This window comes from Trachypithecus francoisi, unplaced genomic scaffold (genome assembly GCF_009764315.1).
Source record: "Trachypithecus francoisi isolate TF-2019V2 unplaced genomic scaffold, Tfra_2.0 Lachesis_group20, whole genome shotgun sequence".
Lineage (NCBI taxonomy): Eukaryota > Metazoa > Chordata > Mammalia > Primates > Cercopithecidae > Trachypithecus > Trachypithecus francoisi.
The window spans coordinates 25,470,321-25,491,084 of record NW_022681466.1 but is presented as its reverse complement, the minus strand read 5'-3'; the positions used below and the strand labels follow the sequence as shown (position 1 = coordinate 25,491,084).

Genomic DNA, 20,764 nt, shown 5'->3' with positions numbered 1-20,764 from the left:
CTTGAGGCCTAAAACATCTGGTCCCTTATTAATTAATTAATTTATTTATTTATTTATTGCTTAATATGGTGATTGTCTTTATCTGAAAAATCCTCATAGAAAATTGTCTGGGGTCGGGAGTGGTGTCTCACGCCTGTAATTTCAGTACTTTGGTAGGCTAAGGCAGGCGGATCAACTGAGGCCAGGCGTTTGAGACCAGCCTGGCCAACATGGCGAAACCCCGTCTCTACTAAAAATACAAAAATTAGCCTGGTGTTGTGGGGTGTGCCTTTAATCCCAGCTACTGGGGAGGCTGAGGCAGGAGAATTGCTTGAACCCGGGAGGTGGAGGTTGCCCTGAGCCAAGATCGCACCACTGAGCTCCAGCCTGAGTAACAGAGCAAGACCCTATCTCAAAAAAAAAAAAAAAAAAAAACCAGAAAAGAAAATTGTTGTTTGATTTAGTCCTCAGCAGCCTGCTCCTTTACTCTTGTGAGAGCGGGCTCAGAGAAAACAAGCCTGCCTTCTTTTGAGCTACCCAATCTTTCTTCTGGGCAGGGGACATTTGGGGACGGTTCTATCTCTTCTTTTTAGCTTCGTTCTCGGGCTTCTTCTCATAGACTGGTGATATGGTTTGCATCTGTGTCCCCACCAAATCGCATGTGAAATTTTAATCCCCAGTGTTGAAGGCGAGACCTGGTGGGAGATGATTGGATCGTGGGGGTGGTTTCTCATGAATAGGTTAGCACCATCCCTCGGTGCTGTTCTCGTGATAGTGAGTAAGTTATTAGGAGCTCTAGTTGTTCAAAAGTATGTGGCACTTCCCCCCTCTCTGTCTCTTCCTCTTGCTCTGGCCATGTAAGACGTGCCTGCTTCCCCTTTGCCTTCTGCCGTGATTGTACGTTTCCTGAGGCCTCCCCAGAAGCAGAAGCCGCTATGTTTCCTGCATAGCCTGCCAATTAAACCTCTTTTCTTCATAAATTATCCAGTCTCAGGCTTTTCTTTATAGCAGTGCAAGAACAGACTAACACAGCTAGATTCTCTTGTATAGCAGCATGAGCTTCCTTACACATGTCCTCCACCATGTCTGGAGTTATGCTGTTCTTTATGTGTTGAGAGAACTGTTTCTTGTAAGCATCTTTGTCTTCTTCCATTAGGTAATGCATCCAATCTGCAACATTCTGACCCGTGATGTACTTCTGATGCACTTCTGCTTTCAATTCCTTGCTTTCAGAATCATAAACAGGGAATCATTTGGTACTGTGAGGGATAGACAAGCCTCCATCCACAGCTCCCTTCAGGGCCCCCAAAACTTTATTGCCAGTGGTAGTTCTGACAAAGCCTGTATGCAAATAGCAGGTGAAGGCACCGGGCTGACTATCAATGCTTTCCACGTTATAATTCATCTCTGGTCACCTTCACTTGGCCATCATAGATCTTGTCCATGCCAAACCTATTGAGAAGCCTGCGGGCCAGCACTGGCTGGTACAACAGGCTGCAGCGTCATCTGTCAGGCCAAGCTTCACACTGCATTTTGGCAGTTCATGTGTGTAAGCTGTATAGACTATCATATCCCCTTCTATATGAGCATAAGTAATCTGACAAATTATATCTCTACTAGTTACATGACTTTTCCTGTATTTGGGCATGTTGTACTTGTTTTTATCCTATATCACCAAGTGTTTCCAAGGATAGCAATCAGTTTTACCCTCTTGTCATCTTCTAAATTTCCTGTGCATCTCTTAAAGTAGGTCTTGTTCTTGACATCTTTAACCACCCCCATCCTGCGGAACAGAGCCCCCGGGCCCTCTTTTTAAATGCTTATGCAGCTCACTTATAGCAGCAATGACCACTAACAAAATAATTATTAGACTTTTAGTCAGCACTTCCATGCAAGAAACAAGATGACAGCTGCAGCATAGGTGTCTCTGAAGAGCTGCTGAATAACTGGCCTGGTGGCAGACTGATTCCTAGGAGGCAGCAGCCGTCATGGGCACTGCACTGTGCCATGGGAGGACTTAGCCTCTCATTCCCACTGTCTCCCTCCTATCAGCAGCTCCCCTACCATATTCAGCTAAAAGTTTGGAGAACTCGTCTTCACCTGCATGTCGTGACTGTTGGTGCTGCGTGTGTGTGTGTGTGTGCGCGCGCGCGCTTATTTGTGTCCATCTTTGGGAACTCTGGGGTATTGAGGGAGGCCATCAAGAACTTTATTTGCATGAAGATGTGTAAGCCTGGCCGAGTGCAGTGGCTCATGCCTGTAATCCCAGCACTTTGAGGGGCTGAGGCAGATGGATCACCTGAGGTCGGGAGTTCGAAACCAGCCTGGCCAACATGGCGTAACCCTGTCTCTACTAAAAAATATGAAAATTAGCCGGGCGTGGTGGTGGGCACCTGTAATCCCAGCTACTTGGGAGGCTGAGACAGGAGAATCACTTGAACACAGGAGGTAGAGGTTGCAGTGAGCCGATATTGCGCCACTGCACTCCAGCCTGGGTGAGAGAGTGAAACTCCATCTCAAACAAAAAAAGAAAAAAAATGTATAAGCCTTTCAGGAGAAAAGATAAGGGGATACTGAGGCTGAGACCAGGGTCATGAGACAATGGGAGTAAAGAGAATTTCGTGTCAATCTTTTTTTATAACAGGGGTGTGCAATAGAACTTCCTGTAATGTTGGAAATATTCTGCCTGTTGTCCAATATGACAGCTACTAGCTACATGAAATGTGACCCTTGAGACATAACTAGTGTAACTGAGGAACTGAATTTTATATTTTTATTTAATTTAAATTCATTTACATGAATTCAGTACTAACAATATTGGAGAGTATGGCTTTGTAAAACTTCTATAAACCCTTGGTACTCCCAGAGGTCAAGGACCAGTTGGAAGTGGTGGTTATGAGTGTTTAGAAGGGGGAACTGCCATTTGGGGTCCTCAACCTTTAACTGCGATGGTTAAAATACATATGTGACATCATGATAAGAGTATAGGCACCAAACTCAGACAGACTTGGCTTTGAATCTTGGCTCTTTCATTGAATGACCCTATGGCCTTGGATTCTTTAAACATTTAGAGTCTCTGGTTCAGCACCTGTAAAATAGCACCTAAGAGGGTCTCTTTTCCTCCGTAAAGCCTGTAGGGCTTGCCTCATTCATTCATCCATTCATTCAACAAACACCTAATGAACATGGTCAGGTTTGTGTTTGGCGTACAGGTGAACAAAGCATGGTCTTTGCCCTCCTGAAGGTTGCAGCTTAGAGTGTGATCTGCCAAGTGGTGAAATAGTAAAATAATATGGTGCCTTCAGAGGGTTGGGAGGATTCAACTGGACATTCCATGTAAAGTGCCTGGCGCAGGGGTTAGCATCCTCACATCCACCCCACTGCTGGCACTGTGCTTCTCCCCTGCCCAGGGTCCTTGAGAAAACCCCAGGCCCCTCCTTGCTTCCAGGCTACCCATACAGAAAGGAGATAAAGTCACCACCCTCTGCTCTCGCTTAGACTATGGACAGAATTGGATGCATCCCTCACACCAAAACAGAAAACAAGTTATTGGGGTGGGTCCATCTCCTCCCATCGGGTCTCTGGCAGTGTCCTCAAGACCTGAAAAAGGCCAAAAGCACGCAAGTGCCCGCTTTGCCCCTGACAGACACCTGAGAAGAGGCCCCACCTCCGGGAGAGGCTAGTCTGTGTTGGGCTGGGTTCTGCTTTCCCTCATCCAAGTGTGGTTGAGGGTGGCCAGAGTATTGCTGGAGACCTAGTGGAGTTCCGTGTCCCGGGGTAATTTGGGACGGAACCACAGGGACTCCAACGTGACCCTGAAATGGGCCGAGGGCCTCGGGAGCCTGGGAGGCAGGCAGGAGAGGGGTGAGGGGTTTGCCCACCTGCCCACCCTGCCCTCTCCCTCAGGAGATGCCGGCTGGAAGTTTACTCTTCCTTCCTTCTGACACAGCCTGAGTGAGGAGTGTCACCTGACCTCAAGGCACATTCCAGAATGAGGCCACAGCCAAGAATAGGGCCCAGGAACCCTGCCACCCTTCCCGCCTGCATTAATCACAAATTATCCAGGGTAGGAGGGAAGCTTCAGACTCCTCGGAGAGGTGGGAGGAAGAGGAGGAGGAGGAGGTAACAGGAAGTGGAGCTGGAAGAAAGAGGGAGGACCCCAGAGAGGCCCCTTCTAGGCTTGTGGTTGTTCAGTGCAGCAGCACTGCATGGCCCCTGCTCCCAGGACCCTCTGTTTCACCCAGCAGGCCCCTCCATGCGCTCTCAGAGCTGGGCCCACAGCTTCCTGGAGGCCCTAGGCAATGATTCTGATCTGGATCAGCACAAACAGAGGGAGAGGGACTCAGAGAGGAGTGCTCACACAGCCGGGGATAGCAGAGGCGACCCCAAGGAGCTGAGTCTTGAAGGATGAGTAGGCAGAAGGCTGATGAATGTAGGCCAGGACTGCTTGTGTGTGTGGTGGAAATACTTGTCACACAGGGAGGTTGTAAACAGCCCTGGGTGCCATGTGTGTGCTGACGGGAGGCAGCCTCTTTAGAGACATTCGGGGTCCTAATGGGACTCCAACTGCCCAGCCCAGAGCAGGGTGTGTGTGTGTGTGTGTGTGTGTGCGCGCGCGCTAGGAGAAACAACATAACATGAGCATTACGAGCTCTAGGCTGGGCGCGGTGGCTCATGCCTGTAATCCCAGCACTTTGGGAGGCCGAGGCAGGTGGATCACCTGAGGTCAGGAGTTAGAAACCAGCCTGGCCAACACGGCAAAACTCTGTCTCTACTAAAAATACAAAAATTAGCCAGGCATGGTGGCACATGCCTGTAATCCCAGCTACTCAGGGAGGCTGAGGCACAGGAATCACTTGAACCCGGGAGGCGAAGTTCGCAGTGAGCCGACCTCACGTCACTGCACTCCAGCCTGGGTGACAGAGTGAGACTCCGTCTTAAAAACAAAACAAAACAAATCAACAACTCTGAAGTCAGACTGGCAGGATTCAAGTCTTGGCTCTGCCACTCACCCGATTTGGGGCAAGTTTCTTATCCCCTCTAGCCTTAGTTTTCCTACCTACAAAATGGCCTTCTGTCTCCTCCAGTTGCAGTGGACCTTGCAAGAGCTGGTACCTGGCACATAGGACGTGCTCACGCATGCTGCTGTTTTACAACAGGACAAGGGGACTGAGGGAGTTCCCCACGGCTTAAGGCAATCACCGAGGCTGTGGACTTATTCTCCCCCTTCCCTAGTCGGGGTCCACTCCATCCCTGGTCTCCAGCCCCACTGTCCGGGGGATGACATCAGACTACAGAGCAGCTGGCTAGACCATGGAGCAGCGTGTCCTAGCAGGCTGGAGGTGCTGGGGGAGGCGGAGGGTGGGAAAAGCCAAGCTGCCCTGCCCCAGAGGCCCTAGGGACTGATCTGGAGACAGGCCGCTCAGGAACAGGCCTCTGAAGAGGCCTACTGAGGGTCAGGGCAGGAAGGAGAGAGCCAAGTGCATGCAGGAAGGTAAGGAGTGAGTATCCCAGGCAGATAGGAGACAGGTGAGTCTAGCCTAGATAAAGGGACCTCAATTTCGTTATGTCCCGGGACCTAGGCTGGGGCCAAATCTCCTCGATTTGACTGAGCAAAGCAACCTCCTGAGACTGGCTGGCAACCAGGCCCTGGGAGCTCCATCCACCCTTTCCTGAGCTCCTGCTAGATGCCAGCCTTTGTATAAGGCCTAGGATAACAGAAAGAAAGAACTCTGGCTTGGTTTCAAGGATAGAAAACGAATGCCAGGTAGTAGGTCAGAAGTTATAATAGGTTCGAAAGCACCCATTCTCTAAGTGCCCATATTTTCTGAACCCCACCTCAGCTTATAGTGGTGCCCAGATTGGATATACTCTGTGAGCAACAGAATAAAACATTTGAAGCTGCAAAGCCCAAGACCCAGAAACGCGAGGGGAGGGCTTTCAGTTCTACGGTCTGTTCTGAGTGGAGAGCTGCTGAGGGTGGGAGGGGGCAGCCACTCGGCGCCAGGCCCTCCTTCCTGGGCTTTCCAGTTGTACCCAGTTAACAGGGCCCAGCTCCTGAGCCTCTTGTAGAGTGATCTTACTACCCTCTGTTCTACAGATGAGGAAACAGAGACTCAGAGAAATCGCAGGTAAGCAGCAGAGCCTAGATTCAGACCTAGGCAAGTCTGACTTCACGGGCTGAGTTTTCTCGCTCTGCTAGGTGGGGCTGGAGTGTGACAGGCACCCCAGGTCTGGGGCTGTGAGTGGGCAGTGGTCTGGTTAGAGGGAGCCCCGAGATGGGATTTTCTTGAACCTCACACCTTCATCAGGGAAGCAGACGTGCGACTGGGGGCCTTGCTGTCCTGGCCCAGCCACAGTGCTCAGGTCCCATATCTGTGCAAATGGGGGTGAAAGGGAGGTGAGAGGAGCTGGCATGTGGACACTTGCCCCCACAGCTTCCATGGTAATGTGCTAGAGCTCGAGCTGGAAGCAGGTGCACAGAATGTCCCTGGGTCTCTGAGGACAGGGTGAGACCATCCTCACCTTCCTTGGTTACCTGACCTGAGCAGGGTGGGGGCCCGTGGCTGCTGCCCACACCACTTTGGTGGCTCAGTTTTTTTGTTTTTTTTTTGAGATGGAGTCTCGCTCTGTCGCCCAGGCTGGAGTGCAGCGGCCGGATCTCAGCTCACTGCAAGCTCCGCCTCCCGGGTTTACCCATTCTCCTGCCTCAGCCTCCCGAGTAGCTGGGACTACAGGCGCCCGCCACCTCGCCCGGCTAGTTTTTTGTATTTTTTTAGTAGAAACGGGGTTTCACCATGTTAGCCAGGATGGTCTCGATCTCCTGACCTCGTGATCCACCCGTCTCGGCCTCCCGAAGTGCTGGGATTACAGGCTTGAGAGGTGGCTCCGTTTTGTGCTCAGTGTTCTCCCGATGTCAACTTGAGAAACCTTGGATCCTCTGCCTCTGTTCTTCCTGCTCCCGACCTCCTCCTCGTGCCCTTATTGCAGATGAGATGGGGTGGGCCAGGCTAAGCTGGGCCTGGATTCTTCTTTTGGGTCGGGGCCCAGGAAAACACAGGCAAGTGTGCAGGGGAGTGGCGTCTCTTGGGGACAAACAGGCTGTGCGGTGTGCCACGGCTGCAGGGCTCCTGAACACGTCTCCAGGGCTGGGGAGCCGCTGTGGGCCTCCCTGGGGCCAAAGGCACTGCTGTCCCCATTCTGGGAACCGAGCCCCGTGACCTGAGCATACCTAGGGCTTTGACGCAGAGTCTTCCTGGGACCAGGCCTCACCTAGAGGCCCCCTAGTGAGTCACAGCTGGCAGCTGTCCTTGCCTGCTCCGTTCCCATCTCCTCCACCTTCTCGCCTCTGAACTTGACACCATTGGTGGCAGGGTCTGGACCTGACCAACTGTGCTGTCACGCTGGGGTGACAGCAGGTTACAGAGCAGAACACCTGGACTGGGCCCCACCCCTTCCTGCCTTTGTGTTCTTGGCAAGCCACCTCACCTCTCCGACCTCAGCTTAACTCACAGAGCTGAGCTGGGCATCAGTTAAGGGCCTTGGAGCTACAAAGGGGGCCCAAATATTACCAGCGTCTCTCCAACCCCCAAAGATGCTCCCACTGGCCAGACTTCCCTCTTGTAAGGCCACCAAAGCAAATGACACTACCCACCTCCCTCCCTTCCCCATCATAACCCAAATGAAACACACAAGCAGGATCATTGATACTATGAGCTTTTAATTGCTATCTTCCTCCTTATATTTGAGGAAGAAATGAGGATGCCCCACAAGGACCTTCTTCAGCTTGGAGGGGCAGGGACAGAATAGGGCAGAGGAGGGTCGTGGGGGCAGATGCAGAGCTGACAGTGCGGCTTCCCAATCCTCTCTCTAGCGGGGGGATGGCCAGGCCTACACAGGAAGTCTGGAAACACACAGAAAAATCACCAACGAGCTGCCACATCCTTTGCCCAGGTCTCACAGAGAGCCTCCCTCCAGGTTCCCATGGGCTCCCAAGGCCGCCACCAGATGGGAGCATCGAGCAATGTTCCTTTTCCTTCTCCAGCCACCTCCCTCCTTTCTCAGTCCTTTACTACCCCCTTCCCTGCCTGCTTTTTCCTCTTCCTTCATTTCTCCTGCTACCAAACAGATCCCGGGGCTTTTGTCTGCTCTATGTCCAAGGAAGCCAGTGGCATATGGAAGCACACCATCCATCAGATAGAAACTCCAGACAGCTGTGAGTCCAGCAGAGGGGTGCGTCTGGGGGCCCTGGGACGAGGGCATCTGTGTTGGGGCACTAAGAGCTGGGCAGTGACTAACATCTCTCTGTGGTCCTGGCACCCAGTAAGCATTCAGAGAATGTCCACTGAATTCAACTGAACTAGATCGACAAACCAATGCAGCCAGGGAGAAGAAATACGTATTCTGCTGGTGCCGTGGTGGCCTCAGGCGGCAAGTTGACCACCACCCAAAGGCACCCGTTCCAGCAGCTTCCACTCAGGGCAAGTCATGTGCTGGGCTGGACTCTGCCTCCAGCTTGCCACTGCCCATGCCCCTAACCCCAAGTGGCTTCTGCTCACAGCAATTGAGGACGCTGTGGGAAAGGTGTCCCATTAGTCCCTGGGCCCTCCTATCTCTCCCCACCTACCCCCTTTGCAAGCCAATCCATTCAACTGTTCCTGTGACCAGCACACAGCGACCATCTCTTAAACCCTTTCTGGGAGACTGGCTGGGGGAGGGTGGCTGGGAGAGCCAGGGGTGTGGGGCCAGTGAGGGGAGGAGGAGAATGTCTGAGCAAGTTGGTGGTCAGGAATAACTTCCGTGTGTCCACTGACTTCTTTTGTCCACCTGAGCTAAAAAAGATATGAACCCCTTATTGAACCCAAAGAATAGATGCTGATCTGAGACCCTCTGTGCCTTTTTCTCTGACACGCCAGTTGATGTTTCCCTGCTGGCCCAAGCCTGTCTAATCTGACCTCGCCCAGTCTGCTGAGAGGCATTGGGGTGGATAGGTGGAAGAAGGCCAGGGAGGGGGCTGGGGAGGTCAGGGGGCTTCAGGGCAAGCCAAGAAACTCCTTGAGGACGTCACAGGTCTTCTTGTGCATGACCTCACGGAGCTTCCTGACCCGGCGGGCACTCGACACACCCACAAAGCTATCGGGGCGCAGCATGGCCATGCCGCCGTCCACCTCCCCCATGATGATGAGTGGCGTCTCGCTCACGGTCACGTTAGGGCAGGGGCATGCCCAGTCCACGTGGAGCAGAGTGACCTCCAACGGCTCCCGGCCCAGGAACTTGAGGCCCATTTTCTCATCCTTTAGGACCTCGTCCACAGTCACCAGGGCGCGGCCGGAGTCAGGCTCCTCAGTCAGCTCAGAGACTCGGCCCAGGATGACAAAGTCGCTGCGACAGAAGCTGGTAACGAGCTTCTGCCGAGGCTTGCAGGCCCGACAGCGCTGGTTCCCCCTAGGGAAGGGGCACGACTCCTCGCAGGCCTCACGGCTCTCAAAGTTGTTGCCATTGCCCTCGCAGCCACCATAGACAAAGGACTGGCACTGGCCCGTCTGGCTGTTGTAAGCCCAGCGAGGCGCGTAGGCTTTGCAGGGCCCCTGCAGGGCGGGCAGGCTGCACACGGCCAGCGGCCCACTCATGCAGGCCAGCATGCAGGCCTCATAGGTCTCAAAGTGGTTGAGGTTGCGGTGGCAGTGGCCAAAGGTGAAGGTCAGGCAGTTGTTGGCCTGGGCGTCAAAGTGCCAGCGGGTCTGCTCTTCACCACAGTCCTCGCTGTCGGGGGGCTTCAGGCACTCGGCTGCCGGGAAAGCCGTGCCATTAGGGCTGCTCTCTGAGGTGGCCGCAGCCTGATGTCCCCTGACCACCGACAGTGGGAAGTCGGCCCTCAGGACCCCGGCCGCGTTCCGGGCCGTGCAGGTGTAGATCCCAGCATCCTGCAGCTGGGCGTTATAGATGACCAGCTGGGCAATGTTAGTGACCACCACGTTGCCACGCACATGGTTGGGCCGCATGACCACGTTCTCCCGATCCTCCAACTGCTTCTCCCAGGTGATCTCAGGCCGGGGCCGGCCCACCACATCACAGAGGAAGCTCACCGTCTCACCCATGGTGACCGACTGGTGCACAGGATGGTTGAGCAGCGCCGGGACCGCCATGTCCAGCTCAGGGGTCTCTGGGGAGGCTGTGGTGGGGTGTATGGTGGTCTCAGGTGGTGGGGGACTGGTGTTGGGCCAGGTGAAGTGATAGCGGCAGGTTACAACGGCCAGGGTGATGCCTTTGGAGCAGGCCTCGGCATCCATGTAGCAGCGGTTATAGTAGGTGAGACCGTCCGAGGCGCAGGTAAAGCTGGGCTCCTTCTCACAGCGGTCTTTGCACTTACACACGGGCTGGCCGTCCCAGATGTCACACTCAGAGCCCTGCTGCAGACACATGAAGTGGTCACATGTGGCCTCCTTGGGCATGCCCACTGGGCCCTTCTTCCCTTTCACGTCCATGTAGCGGGCCGCCACACAGCTCTTGGTCCCACACACATTGGGGCAGCACTTCTCATAGGCCTCACACTCCTGAAAGAGCCAGAGAGAGTGGCCTGAACAGGGAGGAGGGGGAAAGGAGGAGCTCCCTGTCCTACCCCATGGTTTGTGGGGAGGTGAACTAACATGTACTCACTATCTAGTGGGAGCAAAACATTTGAAAATAATGACGAATGCATACATAGCATCTCCTACGTGCCAGGCCCTTGTGTAAGAACGTTGACATCCGTGAGCTTGCTATGCTCATCACAAGCCAGAGGAGGTTACAGCCATTATCTCCACTCTACAGACGATGACTGAGGCACAGAGAGGCTAAGTAGCTTTCCCAAGGTCACACAGCTGGCAGGGTCGGAAGGGGTGGGCCAAAGACTCTAAGAGAAGTTTTCCTACAACCATTTGACAGATGAGGCTGCAGAGACTCAGAGAGGCGATACCCAGATTCACAGAGATGGGAAGTGGCAGAACAAGGCTCCAAGCTCCCAGTGGAAGGGATCGATAAATGGCTTTTTTTTTTTTCTCCTGCATCATATAGCACAAATGAGGTCTAGCTTGAACAAGTAGGCCTGCCTTTCGTCTCTTTCCTATGGGAGCGAGAATGCCTTGCCGACTAGAAGAGGTCACGTCAGAGGCTGAGAGGGGAATGCCCCGGTACTTTATCCAGGGTGATCCACACCTCTCCTCCTGTCAAGGAGACCGACACACACAGGGAACAGAGGCTGTGAGAGGGCCCAGACCGATCCACAGCCAACAGTCAGGGCAGGCACGACAGGTCCCCCACGCTGGGTCTCAGAGTCACAGGCTCTGCCAGGCCCAGGTGTCAGCTCCATGTAGGACCTTTCACGGGGAAAACAAGAAGAAAAAAAGTCCCCTTGTGTGGCAAAGGTCAGCAAGGCCGTCAGCGAGGACTTGCCAGGCCGTAATCCCCTCTGATTTTCTGTGGAGCCACGTAAAGCATTAGTTTAATTCCTCGAAATTAGCAACATGCTCCTGGAGCCAACACAAACAAGGATTTCACGTGGTGTTTTCGACAATAACACATCGTACCCACTGGGCAGGCAGGCAACACTCCTAATCCTCCACCAGGTAGTAACTCTGTGAATTACTCCCCACCAGGGCTGGCCTCTTGTCATTCCAACTTTTATTTCAGCCTCTTTGACATTCCACATCAGCTAAGAGGGGGGAAATATCCCCCCACCCTGGCTGCATGGAGCCTGCCTGCTTGACTTGTTTACTGTTCTGCCCCTTTCGGCTCAGAATGGGGACTTTGTTTTGCAGCCCTTATTTGGCATAGTCTTCTAGGCCACACCAGGGGAGGCTTTGGGACAGGGATGGGCAGCTCTCAGAGCTGGGTCTAAGGGAGAGGGACCCCACAGGGAATGGAGGGCAGGAAAGGGAGTGGGAGCAGGAGAACCTTCTCCTTGGCCTGAGCTTCATCCCATTCCCTAAGACGTTCAGGACCTGGAGGTCCATGAAAGGCTGGGTCCTTGGGCACCAGAGGAAAGGTACTTCTGGCCACAGGGAACCTAGAGGGGGTCCTTAGAACACTTCCGTGTAAGGAGGTCAGAATCTCCCCAAGGGCTGTCTGGATCCCCAGCCCTCCACAGGTGCCTTCTCCCCAAGATACACAAAATCCACCAGAGTCTCACCATCCCCAAGCCCTACCTGGTTTATCAGGCCAGCCTGTGCCTGCAAATGTAGCCAACTAATGGCGTGACCTTGGCCAGATGGGAGCAGCCACCACTCCTCCTGACTTCTCATCTTCCTTTCACTTGGCACCACCATTGCCCACTGGGGGCATCTGTCCTGGGAGGCCTAAGAATTGTCCTTGGGCACTGTGAGGTTGAGGCCATTCTGTCCAGGTCAGCCCTCTGCTCTCCTGTGGGTACACCAGGCATCTACGGGGGCACCATTGTCTCTCGTGTTCCCTGGAGATGCCCCAGCCTGGACCTGGAGTCCTGGGAGACTCCGTGCTGCCCTTAGAGCTGGCCAGACTGGGCAGGAAATAGCTCTGCCTGGAGCAGGTACAGGTCCCACAGCCTGCTGCCCCAGAGGGGGTGGGCAGGAATGGCCCTAGGGAATGACTCGGGAACCAGAAGAGAACCGGCCCTGCCCTGTGGCATTGCCCTCTGATACAGAGCAGAAGGCAGGACCAAGGAAGCTGACAGGCTGAAACGTGGTTTCCTTCCTCCCAGGGACACCAGAGCATCCATTCAGAGCTGCTCCTGCTTGGCCTGCCATCAGCCTGGTCTGCTCTCGGGCTCAGGGTCCAAACTCCTGGGGAGGTGGCCTAGAGTCCGATGCAACCAAAGCTTTGTTGTTAAACATGGGTTCCAAGCCCACCGTTCCCTCACTGGCCGTGGCACCTGTGCCCTCCCTGCCTGACTCTGTGTCCACTCTCTCACCTGAGTGGGCTTCTGATGCCCACCATGCTGATCTGTCATGTCAACACACATGACATGCCTGGCACGGTGCTGGCTCACAGCAGCCCTCAGCACGCATGAAGGAGGAATCCTCAGGCTTCAGTCCCTGATGAAGTGGGACATCGCTCCCACCTCTCCTTCCAGGCTTCAGTGTTGATAGACAGGATGGTGCCCTCTTTCTCTCCAGGTGGATGGGGCCTGTGTTCCTTCACCTTCCTGGGCCCTGCAGGGCACTACTGCATGGTCCCCACCCTGTGGCTCCCACCCCCATCACTCACAGGCTCACATGGTCCATCTCTGGCTTCTGGACCTCACTCACCTGGTCTGCCTCACACTCCAGCTTCTGGATCCCACTCATCTGGTCCACCTCATACTGTGGCTTCTGGATCCCACTCACCTGGTCCACCTCACACTGCGGCTTCTGGACCCCACTCACCTGGTCCGCCTCATACTGCAGCTTCCGGATCCCACTCACCTGGTCCGCCTCATACTGCAGCTTCCGGATCCCACTCACCTGGTCTGCCTCACACTGCGGCTTCTGGATCCCACTCACCTGGTCCGCCTCACACTCCAGCTTCTGGACTCCACTCACCTGGTCCACCTCACATTGTGGCTTCTGGACCCCACTCACCTGGTCCGCCTCACACTGCAGCTTCTGGATCCCACTCACCTGGTCCACCTCACACTCTCACTTCTGGCCCCCACTCACCTGGTCCACCTCACACTGCGGCTTCTGGACCCCACTCACCTGGTCCACCTTACACTGTGGCTTCTGGACCCCACTCACCTGGTCCACCTTACACTGTGGCTTCTGGACCCCACTCACCTGGTCCGCCTCACTGCCTCACACTCCCACTTCTGGACCCCACTTACCTGGTCCGCCTCACACTCTGGCTTCTGGCCCCCATTCACCTAGTCCACCTCACACTGTGGCTTCTGGACCCCATCACCTGGTCCACCTTACACTGCGGCTTCTGGACCCCACTCACCTGGTCACCTTACACTGTGGCTTCTGGACCCCACTCACCTGGTCCGCCTCACTGCCTCACACTCCCACTTCTGGACCCCACTTACCTGGTCCGCCTCACACTCTGGCTTCTGGCCCCCATTCACCTAGTCCACCTCACACTGTGGCTTCTGGACCCCACTCACCTGGTCCACCTTACACTGCGGCTTCTGGACCCCACTCACCTGGTCCACCTTACACTGTGGCTTCTGGACCCCACTCAACTGGTCCACCTTACACTGCGGCTTCTGGACCCCACTCACCTGGTCCGTCCCACACTTTCACTTCTGGATCCCACTCACCTGGTCCATCTCATACTGCGGCTTTTGGACCCCACTCACCTGGCCCTCCTCACACTCCCGCACAGTCCCACCCCCATCACTCACAGGCTTACATTGCCCATCTCTGGTCTCTGAACCCCACTCACCTGGTCCGTCTGACACTCCCGCCTGCAGGTGCTCTGTGCGTCCACCCAGAGGTTGGGATTCATGTCGTTGGGGCAGATACCAGCGTGGGAATAGCGGATGGGTGGCAGTGCCAGGCTTCGCGGGGGCACCCCGAGCAGCAGCAGTAGCAGAAGCAGCGCTGCCACCTGCTCCCAGCGAGACCAGAACCGGCAACACCTTAGGGCCCACATGGTGCAGGCTGGGGTGGCTAGAGACCTCCCCTGAAACGATGCCAGGATCTGGGGCCCACCAGGACCTTCCTCTCAGAGGCTGCAGGCACCTGCCCTCCCCACCCCAGCAGGTTTCCTGCTCAGGCTGCTGCTCAGGCTGCTGCCGCTGCTGCCTCCACCAAGTCAGCACAGGCTGCAGGGCTGTGCGGCTTCAGATAAAAGAAAGGTCTTTGGAAGGAAGCTCCCTCTCCTGAGTGTGCAGGGAGAGGAGCCGCAGCAGGGGCCCGCGCCCGGATTTATATCCTGGGCGCGCCACCCGAGTGGGAGCCAGCTAACCTGATGCCTGTCACAGGCAGGCTGCTGGCGCCTCTGTCCCGTGGCTGATCACAGACTTATTGCAGAAGGGGGAAAAAAAAAAAAAGAAGCTGGAAGCAGTTTAGGCAGCGTATCTGGCACGGTGGGACACCTGCTTGTTTTTGACTCCAGGAGGCCTTTAACCCCTTCAAGGGCCAGAAATGGCATGTGCTTTGCGGGGAGCTGGCTCCAGGACACGCAAGCTCACTCTGAAGGAGGGCTTGTTTCCCTTTCCCCCACCTCCTTGGGGCCGGGCCCCCTCCTCCCCTTTGGCCACCTCTAAAGAACACACAATCGCTTGTTACGAGGAGGGACCTGCAGCCGCCGGGTTAGCATCGCCCGGCTTGATAGTACATTTGAGAGCAAATGACGTGGAAAAACAACAAGTTCACGGCCATTCCAGGGCGGGCCTGCGCCGTGCTGTGCCCTGTAAGCCGACTCCCACCCCGGCCCCGTCCCTTTGTAGGGGGTGTGCACACGGACAGTTCCCTATCTCTGTGTCCAGGGCAGTTTGCGGCTTAAGTTCCAACTTCAGTTAATTTTCCCCAAATCATTCCAGAGACACATACCAGATATGCTCTGGCTCCCCCGGCGGCTGGGACGGATCACATTCCTCCCATCGATACACCAAGAAAACCTCCGCGGTCACAGTGTCTCAGGATTGTGCTGGAGTCCAGCTGCCCTCGCTGGACTCTCCACAGTGGCCACTCTTCGGTGAGCTCCTTCTGAGCTGCCAGCCGTGTCCGGCCTCCCCCACTTCCCAAAGGAGGTCTGTGGTCGAAGAAGGAGAGCGACTTGCCCAAGGTCACACACACTGAGCAGTCCTGCTGGCACCAGCTGCCAGATGCACTGGGCTCTTCACACGTGCGGGTTCTCTGAATGCATCATCTTGTTTAATCCTCACAACAAACTGCACCTCCATTTCAGATCTGAGGAGAGGACGCACAGAGAGGCTAAGCAACCTGCCCATGTCGCACAGCTACCCCACCACGGTACAGGAAACAGGGACACCAGCTTGCTGGGTGTGGGCAGGGGCCTTTTAAAACCACCCCTCCCCCATCCATCTGTCAGAACTGCTGTCAAGGCACAGCCCAAACTCTGGTTTTCACAGACTGGACAAGAAATTTTTGAAACATCAGGGGCTATATTTGTGGAGGGGCCGGGAAGAGAGCCAGAAGCTGCCAGGGGCTGGGGGCGATTTCTCCCCCATTTGGCAGCAAATGGCTTGTATCTAAAATGCCACAGAGCAGCCTGCAGTCTGAGTGTTTTCAAGTTGGTCACTCGATCCTGGGGATGGGGGGTGGAGGCGCATAGAGCCCCGAAAGAGAGGTACCTTTCCAAGGCCAAACCACAAGGGCCTTGGGGACAGTTGGTGGGGTGGCCCCCACACGCATCAGAGACAGAAGGGATCCTGAAGGTAATCTCGCTTTACAGCTAAGGAAACTGAGGCCTGAACCCAAGCCACTCCTTCCCCCACATCCACTTTCCCCTTCAGGAACACAGCTCTCCATCTCACAGGACTGTAAAACGGCCATGGGACCCTTGCTTCCACGCCCAGACCCTTCCACTTCCCAGCCGGGCGGGTGCTGCCTTCTCCTCGCCTGAGCTGGTTCCTTCCCGTTGGGCGGCCATTCTGCAGGATCTGTCTTTTCTGCTTATGTCAAATCGCTAATGAAGGGTGTCAGATCCTAATCCTCTAAATTATTGGAATAAACTTCCCTTCGAGGCCAGTCCCCGTAATGAAGCCAGACAGCGGGCGACGCCGGCTGCTTTGAATTCCCTGTAATTTCATCAGCCCGTGTTCCAGCTGCTCTGCGCGGGGGCCTTCACACAGCCCTTGGACAAACGTGGTTTGCGCAGCCTCCTTGGATAGCACAAAGGGAAATGGACAGTGACACATTTCTAAGCAGGACTTAGAAACACTGTCACAGCCCCATTAGGCCAGGACAAGTATCCAAGGAGAGGAGGCCGATTTCTGGGCAGTCCCAAGAGACCATTAGAGGGCGTGGGAGAGATGAGAGAGGGTGGGAGGAGGGGAGGTGCCCAGCAGAGGTGTGGGGGTGCTGAGGAGAGCGGGAGAGGGGCGCAGGGCAGGGCAGGGGAAGCTTGGCCTTCCCACCCCCACTGCTGGTGCTCATGGAGAAAGCCCGCGCACCCAACCTGGTCCTGTCTCAAGCCATGGGCCTCTCCTTTCCGGGCCCCGTTCCTGGACATTCTGCTCGGAGAACTCCCAAAGCAGCATCGGGGAAGAGAGGGGCCCAAAACACTCTGACTCTCCCTCCAGCCCTTCCAAGTCTCCCACCAAAACACAGCTCAGAATAATAAATAACATCTGATCGGCCTGGAGCCCACACAGCGTTTTCACCTGCACATTGCTGCTGACCCCACCGCAGCCCCAGGAGGGTGCTCTCTTGTGCGGGAGAGGAAACCAAGTCACAGAGAGGTTAGGCTGGGCCCTCCTCCCGCCCACTCCAGGCCTATGGCCTCCACACACCCCGTGCAAGCTTCCAGCCCCTCCAGAAAGCGACCCCCAGCCCACGCTGGCCGCCCTACCCACTGGCTTGTTTATAAGCTGTTTGGGAGTGCTTTGAAGTCTCCTCCTCCCTCCCAGAGGCCCTTGGAACTGGCTCCGGATCTGCCTCCTTCTCTCTCTCCCCTCGGTGTGTCTGTCTGTCTGTCTGACTTTGTGTCCCTCACACTCTTCCCTGTGGGTGGTGTGGGCCCCACTCTCACCAAACCCACGGTACCAAAGGTGGGCCCAGCGGGAGTGGCTCAGCGGCACATGCCCACTGTCCACCGGGCCTCCTCCACTCAGGCCACTGGGAGCAGAGGCTGGGCTGGGTCTCCTGAGCAGAGGCCTGGCCTTGGGTGTGATCTGCCTTTTCCCATTTCCCCTTTCCCCTTTCCCCTTTTCCCAAGGACACCAGGCACAGCTCTCCTACCACTCAGGATGAGAGATCAGAGAGCGCTGGGCTCAGCCCCATCTTGGAAGAGCCCCTCCACCCCCCTCCATTGTCACAGGGTGGAAAACCACGGACTCTTCACACCCCCCAGGGTGGGTTCAAACCTGCTCTAGGAGCCGTGGGAGGAGGTCACCAGGTCACTCTGCGTGACCCTTGACCTCAGGTTCACCCTGACATTAACAACTCCTGAGCTGCTAGGGTCTTGACAGGACAGCACAGCTGACACCATTTCCCAAGTCAGCCAACCCCCAGCAGCCACAATGGGGAGGCACAGAGGTGCCACAAGAGTATCTTGGGTGCCATGTGGCTTATGCATACCCCACACCCACACCCTACCTCACACTGCACCTGCTCCCTCTATTTCTTTCCACAAAGGTTTTTTAGAGCACCTACTGTGTGCTAAGTTCTAGGCACATTGAAACCAGTAACAGGCCGGGCATGGTGGCTCACACCTGTAATCCTAACACTTTGGGAGGCGGAGGTGGGTTGATCACTCGAGGTCAGGAGTTTGAGAGCAGCTTGGCCAACATGGTGAAATCCCGTCTCTACTAAAAATAAAAATAAAAATAAATAGCTGGACGTGGTGGCATGAGCCTGTAGTCCCAGCTACTTGGGAGACTGAGGCAGAAGAATTGCTTCAACCCAGGAAGCGGAGGTTGCATTGAGCCAAGATCACGCCACTGTACTCCAGCCTGAGCGGCAGCGCGAGACTCCATCTCAAAAAAATAAAAGAAAGAAAGAAAGAAAAAAGAACAACCATCTTTGTCCACAGGGTGGGTACCGTCTAGTCTAGAAAGCCAGCATGCAGAAATAAGAATGGTAAATGCTGGTGGGGAGCCCTCTCAGGGTTGGGGAACAGAGAAGAGGGAGAGGCCTGGGGTCTGCTTTTGCACAACCATGACATTGGGTGGGGCTCAAGCCTGAACAGAATCTCAAAGGAGAGAAGGCGTTTCCTACACCTCTCCTTGGAAAGGCCTGGCCCACACCACAGTCTCCTCCGCCAAGGCCATTCCTCCACAGCGCCCAGGCCTCCGGAAAGGGGAGGTGACAGGGATGTCAGCAGGTTTAGGAGATGGGGTGGGGGTGGGAGCTGCAGGTCTTGCAGGCACTGCATGGGGTGGCCCCAGCAAAGTACACCCCAGCGGCCCATTCTGGTCTACCCTGCTCGGGCCCCAGACCTGAGCCAGCCACATTTTCTCCCAAATGGATGGGGGAAACCAGCCCCCCAGGCGCCCCTCCCGCCCTGATCTTGGTCATTTAAACATGTTTGGGGATGAGGGGCAGGAACTGGGGTGCTGAGAAAGAAGGAAGTCCTAGCCAGGATGCTGAGACGGCAGCCCAGGTTGCCTCAGCTAAAGGCAGTGATTAGTCAGACCCAAGCCAGAGAATTCAATAAAGCCAGCGGCTCATTACCCAGCTGGGGAACCCCTGCCTGCGCGGCCTAGGGCCTGGGTTACATTACAGGACTGCGTGAACTCTCCCCTCTGAGTGAGGCTGCACCGGGCCTTGGAATAATTATGGGGCCTCAGCAGATGGTGGAGACGGATGGGGGAGGCCTTCAGCTGTGAGACACGTGACCCATCCGCATCTGTGTGGAACAGGACATAGGAGGGTCCTCGCTGAGCAGAGAGGTAAAGCAGGGCCAGTCCTGAATCCAGATCTGAGAATGATGGGGTTGTCAGGGGTGAGGCATGGCCCAGTGTCCTGCGCCAGCTGGGCCTCCTTGGAGACCCTTGTCTGGGCCAGGGAGGTCTACAGGTGCCGTGAGCCTCTGGAAGCTGGAGTCCTGCAGTTTGTGTTTCAGGAACCCAGAAGAGGAGGCACTTCTGGGACAGCACAATTCTGGGCTCCTTTGGCCATTCAAATGTCTTCCTAGAGGATTTGGAGCCTGTATCGGGTTCCTCACCCACTCGGGAAGCTCCACGGTCCTTGGGTTGAGCACTGTGCAAGGAGTCAGGGGCCCTGGGCTCTCCTGCTGGTTTGCCATCATTTCACTGTGGGACCACCTCTATTTCCCCATCTGAGGCCCCTTCCAGCTGCCTCTTCTGTGATCCCGTGTCCTGACTCTTCCAGCTTTGCCTTGATGGAATCAGCTTCAAAAAGCCCTGTGCAGCTCTTAGCCAAGACAAACACCAGAGTGCAGAAGCCAGAAGGCTGTGGGGCTGCGGGGCTAGGGCCGGCTCCACACCCTGTTCTGCTGGGACACAGCAGGGCGGGTTTCCACTCTTCCCAGGCCTGTAGGAATGCCACCAACAGAGGCATGGCCTCTCTCCCGCTCAGGTCTCCCCCACTCTAAAAGCTTCCCCAGCTACTTTACCCTCCACACTCTGGAGCTCCTGCCTTCCTCCTTTCTCCCTTTGAATGATAGGGAAAAGACAAGGTCTGAGACTCTTGGGCCTCTCTGCTTCCCTGCATGCTGCTGGGCAAAGGAGGACAAGCTCTCTAAAGTTAAATGCACCTCTCACACTCATTCCAACAATACAAAATGTCCAATGAAGCCTGGGTGCGGTGGCTCACACCTATAATCCCAGCACTTTGGGAGGCCAAGGTGGGCAGGTCACCAGAGGTCAGGAGTTTGAGACCAGCCTGGCCAACATGGTGAAACCCCGTCTCTACTAAAATTACAAAAATTACCCAGGCATGGTGTCGCGCGCCTGTAATCCCAGCTACTTGGGAGGCTGAGGCATGAGAATCACTTGAACCTGGGAGGAGAAGGTCATGGTGAGCCAAGATCGTGCCACCACACTCCAGCCTAGGTGACAGAGCGAGACCCTGTCTCAAAAATAAAAACAAAAAATAAAAGCAGAATGTCCAATGGCTGCGTGGGGGTGAGCTGGAGTAGGGATGAGAAACAGGTTTCTTTCTAACTGATCATGATTCCAAGACTTGTGGCTTACAGATAGCTT

At 55.3% G+C, this 20,764-nt stretch overlaps 1 protein-coding gene across 1 annotated transcript; it reads right to left on the bottom strand.

Moving 5' to 3' along the window:
• Positions 1-7,682: 7,682 nt before the first annotated feature.
• On the bottom strand, positions 7,683-15,011 carry WFIKKN2 (WAP, follistatin/kazal, immunoglobulin, kunitz and netrin domain containing 2). The gene is made up of 2 exons (XM_033183514.1): positions 14,353-15,011; positions 7,683-10,532 (listed from the first exon to the last, which is right to left on the bottom strand). Exons 1-2 carry the CDS (start codon positions 14,560-14,562, stop codon positions 9,012-9,014), a joined length of 1,731 nt encoding a protein of 576 aa, XP_033039405.1. The 5' UTR covers positions 14,563-15,011; the 3' UTR covers positions 7,683-9,011.
• Positions 15,012-20,764: the final 5,753 nt, after the last annotated feature.